Source organism: Scardinius erythrophthalmus (assembly GCF_964197995.2).
Source record: "Scardinius erythrophthalmus genome assembly, chromosome: 17".
Taxonomy (NCBI): Eukaryota; Metazoa; Chordata; class Actinopteri; order Cypriniformes; family Leuciscidae; genus Scardinius; species Scardinius erythrophthalmus.
In genome coordinates, this window is record NC_138237.1 from 24,347,879 (window position 1) to 24,355,363 (window position 7,485).

General features: G+C 39.0%; 1 protein-coding gene across 1 annotated transcript; it reads right to left on the bottom strand.

Moving 5' to 3' along the window:
• Nucleotides 1-2,274: 2,274 nt before the first annotated feature.
• Nucleotides 2,275-3,216, bottom strand: LOC308706263 (olfactory receptor 8G17-like; the record flags this gene model as incomplete). Its single annotated transcript, XM_081391804.1, has 1 exon — nt 2,275-3,216. The coding sequence occupies exon 1, from the start codon at nt 3,208-3,210 to the stop codon at nt 2,275-2,277; it is 936 nt and encodes a 311-aa protein (XP_081247930.1). The 5' UTR covers nt 3,211-3,216.
• Between the last annotated feature and the right edge of the window lie 4,269 nt (nt 3,217-7,485).

Sequence of the window (7,485 nt, forward strand, 5' to 3'; positions counted from 1 at the left end):
TGACGTGTTTCCATTGTGCTTATTTTCAATTTGCAATTTCAATTTGCGCAATTTGAAGGGTAATGGAAACGCGGCTACTGTCTAATGCAGACAGGTTTTTTCAACGGTTTGGCAGTAAACGAGGCACTACGTAACTGCCAATAACCAATCAGCAAACCTCAAGATGACTGACATTTAATTTAGCTAATTAAATTGCATTTTTCATTGCAGGGCAGGGCCAGGTAACAATGCTAGACCAATCAACAAACTTTAAATGAAAAATTAAATGACTGATATATTATTGAAAAAAAATCTAATGTAAACGGGTGGGGCCCATGGGCTTGAGCCCAATCAAGCCCAATGGTAAGTCCGGCCTTGGGTTTAAGAGTTTTCAGTTCTTCAGGAAACCTTCAGACAGTGTTTGGCTTCAGTTTGAAACCAGATAAACTTCATGCTTGTCTTCCTTCACAAAAAATTGCCATAGATTGAGTACGCAAGAAGTAAAAATGCATGTGCTTTGTGTTTATCAGTATCCTTATGTTTGTTGGGTAAAAAAGAAAAATTATATAAACAAAGTAAAATTAATTTGACTGATAACTACCATATAGATTCTATAGATATCGCGATATCGTGAATTCTTTTGGCCACAATAACCATGGTGTGAAAAATCTAACATCGTGACAGCCCTAACACGGTCTAATATCACTGACTCTGAAACCTTTATTTGATAAGCAACTTATTACAGTTGGTCTGAAGCGATAGTTTACAGTCTAAAAAGTTTAAAATATTGTAATTTTTCTTACTAACTTTTTGAAAGTTGGAGAAAAAAAATTGTTTGATGCTCCAACTTCCAGGAACACATGAGCTTGCATGATATGTATTCCCAGAGATGTATTTTTTATTTTTCTAAAAACCTTAATTTGTGTTAATCTGAAGAAGAAAAGACGTATACATCTTGGATGGCATGAGGGTAAAAGATGAGTAAATGGTGAGGACGTATTTCTGGGAGTACTGCAGTTTCTTTTAATACATAATACAGAATAGCAACATTCATGATTTCTTTTTCAGATTGATCAGTGGAAAGAAAGAAAAAGAAGAGGAACAAAAGGAAGAAGCTAAGCAAGAGAAAAAAGGGGGGACAAAACATGCTACTTTCTGTCAAGACTTCAGCATTTGAAATTAATTGTTGGTTTAAAAAAGCAGTTTTAAACGAAAAAGAAGTGTTGTAAATCTGTTTTACAAAAAAGTTGTTTTTCAAATAAAGTTTTCTGAGTCAGTGAAATGAGAATTTGTATGTATTTTTTTTGTACTTACCCTGTAACTACATGGAACAAGAGGGTAACATGAACCACTTTAATTTACAGCCCGCAATTACACACTTACCCTGTAACTACATGGAACAAGATGGTAACAAGCACTACTACATGAAACAAAAAATATATAAAAGGGAATTTTGCATTACAGAGCTTCTTTAAAAAACACCTTAGAATGCCCATATTTTTTGCACTGTTTGCAAATGATCATAATTATCATAACAAGCATGCATATATTTTCATCATGAGCGGCTTGAATGTAGTTCAGCACTATAAAAAAATCCTGTTTTAAAAGAAACAGGTGCAGCGATCTGTTCCATTCTTTTGTACTTGGAGTGAATTGCACTCTCTATAGTTTTCAAAGTCACAGCCTCCCTTCTGACACAGAAAACACACACACACACACACACACACACACACACACACACACACACACACACACACACACACACACACACACACACACACACACACGATTACACAAATAAGTAAACAAAACAAAAAAAACTTCATACTCTTCATTGTATGAACTAATTATGCTACAAAAGCTATTTGGTCAAGAGCTGTGAGTGCTGATGAAAAATATTCCATATCAAACACACAATTTGTTGTTTTGCATTATCTAAAACAATCATCAGTTCAAACTACTCAAGCTGATTTTACAGATATGAAGCAGACAATAACTCATTTTAACAGAACATGTTACATCAACGACAAAAATTGTTCACATATAATGTGCCTTTCTGCAACATTCGTAATATCTTCACCAAATTTGGCTCAGATCATCTTTTTATACCAGGCTGATTAAAAGTGATCAAAAGCGTTTTGGGGGTGTTCATGATTATTGATCATGATTATTTTGTGGAGAAAAAGTATGGGCTAAATCATTTTCACAGTAGCACTTTTACAATATTATTGATATTCTCATTTTCATCCAGAGAAAATGGCATTTTATAATGGATTTTCTTTCTTTATAATTAATTTACTTTAGATTAACTTTATTTCTGTACCAAAACTTTACAAACTTTTGTCTTATTTCTTTGGTTTGTAGACCATATACTAAAGGATTTAGTCCTGGTGGTACAATGTGAAACATTATACTAGCTAATTTCCTGCTGTCAGAGTATTCTGGAAAACGATGGAGAAAAACCACAGTGGCACCAGAAACAAACATGATGATATAAACAGCTATATGAGTACTACATGTTTTTATGGCTTTGGTGTTGAGTGCTTTGTTTTTGCTGGTTATGCATACAGAAGCAATCTTGGTATATGTTATAAACACTGATCCAAGTGAGAAGATAAAGGCAATAACAGTATAAATTATTCCAAACACATTATTTATGACCACATTTTCACAGGACAGTTTAAACAGTGAGGCATTGTCACAGAAAGGGTTTTCAATGTTAGACCTGCAGCGAGAAAGGCGTATAGTGAGACCCAACATAATAGACACCATGAATACTGACAGCCCCCAGGCTGATGCTGATAGTTTAATAACCATTTTATTGGTCATTATAGTCGTGTATTGCAATGGATTACATATAGCCACATATCTGTCAAAGGCCATGATCATCAGCACATAGTGGCATGCTGCTGCAAATATGTGCCCAAAATATGCTTGAACAACACACCCTATATATGTAATGTAACGCTCTGAGGCTTCCCTTAAAATGTCCTGCATTAAGCGTGGCAACACGACAGAGGTCCCTAGTATATCATTCACTGGAAGGTTACAGAACAGAAAATGCATAGGATGATGTAGATTCTTCTCAGTTGAGATCAGGATTATAAGTCCAATGTTACATCCCAATGCGAATATATAAACCAAGAGAATCAGGATGAAAATAGGATAGGAAGACTGAACTTTCAGTCCCTCCACAAGGAGAATGCTGTTTGTGAATGTCAGGTTGTCCATTGGCTGCTCAAAACCTGCAAACAGCATCACACAGACCTGTCATCGTCATTAATAGCATAAAATTGCTACAAACAATGTTCCCTGCTATATGCAATGATGAATATACAAAAAAATGTTGTTGTAAACAGTAAAATCTAATTATAACATACTTCCATATGTAAGTCTATATATTATTTGTAAATTACATTACTTGCTGTCTGATCAGTTTTCATGGTCTATATTAAATGGCACCCCTTTAAAATCACACAATCAATCATAGTAACACAATCACTAGTAAATTTAAAATCAAAGAACCTGCAGTCTGTTGTTACTATAAATTAATACCAAGATAGCTGATTATTTTTACAGATTGCTTCAAGTTGTCAAGTTAACTAATTAATTAGCAGTCAGTTCAGTATTTAGGGTTACATGAATAATGACTTACTTTTTTCTGAAGAATACTTACGAGCCTTTGCCTTTAAATATGCGGTTCAATGTGACACTGCCATCACCCAAGAGTGACATGACCAACTGGTTGCCATGAACACAGCCACTGAAACTGTAATGATATTGTCATGTTGAAATGGCCTTGCTCTAGTTACCTGTAGGGGGCGTGTTTTTTGGCAACACATGAACACATGTAATGAAGCATGCATTTTTAATACAAGGATATTCTTAATGCATTCTAATACATGCATTATGCCTTACATAATGCCTTACACATCTGATAAATAATCATAACAACAGTTACAATACATTATAATACTTATCTATTTGTGGTTATATCTTTTAAAAGTACAATGCATTATAACACCAGATGAAGCCTGCATTTGTAATGCATCATAAGGGTGTTCTTGATACATTATAATGCATGCATAATGCCTTATAAACTACCTTAATGTGTTGTATCTCACGAATAATCGTAACAACAATAATAATACTTATCTACACTGTTAGACTTTTCTGTAATTTCTACAGTTATTTACTTTAAATCCCCCAGTATTATACTGCTATTTCTCTTTACAGTAAATAACTGTGATTCCCAATGCATCATGGGAATTTTCTGTGACGTCTAACACCACATACAGAGACTTACTGTATTTTTTAAATTTGCTGTATACTGCTGTATTTGTCTAATGCCGAGTTCAGACTGCACGATTTTCAAAGTAGTCGGGTCACTGTTCTTTTCACACTGCGTGACTATCCAGGGTAACATTCAGTTGCTGGTGTGTTCACACTGCACGATGCATCGGCGACTGGAGGTTTCACACTGCATGACTTTCAAGAGGAAGAATCGCCGACAACTTCTGTCTGGTCCGCAAACTACGTTTGGGGGCCCCTGGGCTTGAGTCACTTTCGGGCCCTACCTTCTATACATTACTTTAAATAGAACAAAATGATACATACGCAAGCTATGTATTAGAGCTACACAATTCTGGATAAACTGAGAATAAAAATAGAGATTACGATTCTGATCAAACAACTAAACAAAATAACATCATTTATGTTAATTGCTGAAGTCTATTAAAAATTTTTAATTAATCTGAATTATAAAAAAAAACAAAAACTTGGGTTTGAATGAATGATTCAGTTCCTCAATCAAATACACTTGTTTCATAGATGAATCAGCATTTTTGAACGAATCTCCTGAATGAACGATTCAATGACAAATGTTTTTCAAGTCGACTTGCTACTCGATCGGACTACGCTGCTGGAATTGCGTTTTGCATCAATTGGGCTCCTAAACGCCCAGTCCTTCAAACTACCATCGCCACTGTTGACACCAATTCCTCCTCTTCTGAGACGCCCTGTCTGTCTGCTATCAGGTAGAAAGCGCCGCAGAAGACGCGGTCGGAGAGGCGGGTTACATGTCAGGCTGAGGACTCACCTGGATTCTCCGCCGCTGAGGTGTGGAGATCGACTGGAGCTTGGCAGTGTAAGAAGATCGCGGGAATGTTACCGGTGGCTTCGGCTGGTTAGCCCTGACACCGGCGTTTCATCTGCGTGTCTCCGCCACAGAAAAACAGTCACCCGGTGCTGTGTCCAAGGTAATCTCCGTCTAATTCCTCGCGTGACATCGCCGCCTGTCAACTCGGCCACGTTCCGTATGGCACTTTGTAACACTAGATCGCTCAATAACAAAACATTTGTCCTCAATGATGTCATTTCCTCTCATAATCTGGATTTGTTTTTTCTCACTGAAACCTGGCTCTGCCCAGGTGACGTTAGTGCCTTTTCGGAACTTCTCCCCTCTGGCTATCTCTACCTCAACACCCCGCGACAAACGGGTAGGGGCGGGGGGATAGCCACCACATACAGACAGTCACTGAAGTGTCGCCAGCTGACCACTAGAGGGTTCTCTAGCTTTGAGTTACAAGTATTTGTGCTCACATTGTCCTGTCCTATTTTATGTGCAATAATCTACCGGTCGCCTAAATTAAACAAGGACTTTTTTAATGATTTTTCAGAGTTTTTGTCAGAGTTCATGCCAAAGTTTGACAATATCCTAATTTGTGGTGACTTTAACATTCATGTTTGTTGCCCCTCTGATAAATCTGCTAATGATTTTAATGCACTTCTCCACTCACTGGATCTGACCCAGTCCATATCTTGCCCGACTCATAGGTTAGGTCATATCCTTGATCTCATCATCTCGCGTGGGGTGACAGTGTCAATCTGTGAGGTCCTGGATTTTCCTGTATCCGATCACTCTCTCATACGTTTTGACATCCGTGCTGCTCCATCTGCACCCACATCCACTGTCCCCCAATGTCGGCGAATCATTACCTCTTCTACAGTTAATGACTTTGTTGCTGCCTTTACTGCCTCTGATCTCTGCTCTGCTGCTGACTTGGCATTACCTATGTGTCCTGAACTTTTCCTCTCCTCCTTTCACACTATTTGCTCTCAGATTATGGACTCTGTTGCCCCCTACAAGGTAATGGGTACCAAAAGCCCATCAGACCCCTGGCTCAATGATACAACTCGGGACCTTAGGCGTCGGTGTAGACAGGCTGAGTGTAAATGGAAGAAGGATAGGCTGCAGGTGTCACTGGAGATGTTTAGAGACAACCTTTCCACCTATCAGAGAGCAGTGAAGGAAGCTAAAGGACAGTGCCTCTCCAATCTCATCAACAGCAATAGTCAACGCCCTGGAATCTTGTTCAGCACTATTAACTCTGTGATAAATCCGGTGTCTGTTGGTTTGAATAATGTATCTGAACACTCTTGTAGTGCATTCAAACAGTACTTTCTGGACAAGGTTTCGTCTGTTAGGCAAGCCATCACACAAGCCCCTGCTGCTGTCATACCCTCACAAGCGGTACAATGTGTGCTGGAGAACTTTGAGGCAGTTACCCTTGTGGATCTCAAAAAAGCTGTCCATGAATTGAAGGTTACCACCTGCCCTCTAGACGCTGTTCCTGCAAGGATTATGAAGGAAGCTATTGACATCGTGGGCCCCTGCCTTGTCTCCTTTATAAACAGTTGTCTCAGTTTGGGCACTGTTCCAACTGCCCTCAAGCATGCCATTGTCCGACCACTGCTAAAGAAACCAAACCTCGATTCTTCCATACTGTCCAACTTCCGCCCAATATCTCATTTGCCATTCCTGGCTAAGCTGATGGAGAAGATTGTTGTCACCCAGCTTCAGTCTCATCTTCAACTGCACGCCATTGTCGATAAATTTCAGTCTGGTTTCAGGTCTCGGCATAACACGGAATCTGCATTACTTAGGGTCCATAACGACATTCTTGGAGCCCTGGACAGTAAAAGCTCTGTGGTTTTGGTGTTATTAGACCTGACCGCTGCATTTGATACCATAGATCATGCCATTCTCATCTCCCGACTTCAAAACACTGTCGGACTGCAGGGCATGGTTCTCAAATGGTTTTCAACATACCTCACAAACAGAACCTTTTCAGTTATGCTTAATGACTTCTCCTCTTCAGCCGCTCCTCTGTCATCTGGTGTCCCTCAAGGATCCATTCTGGGTCCTATACTGTTCTCATTCTATATGCTGCCACTTGGTCAACTCATCTCCAATTACAATGTCCGTTTTCACTTTTATGCAGACGATCTTCAGATCTACCTTCCCCTGAATGAAGAAAAGACTGAGTACATCTTGTTCACCCCGGACTCACCCAACAGTTCCCCCAGTTTTGGTCCTCCAACACCTCGGTTTGATACGGCAGTGTGCAACCTGGGTGTTATTTTTGACAGTGGTATGATTTTTGGAAAACAGATAAGTGCAGTTGTGAAAGCAAGCTTTTACCAGCTAAGGCTACTCAGTAAGGT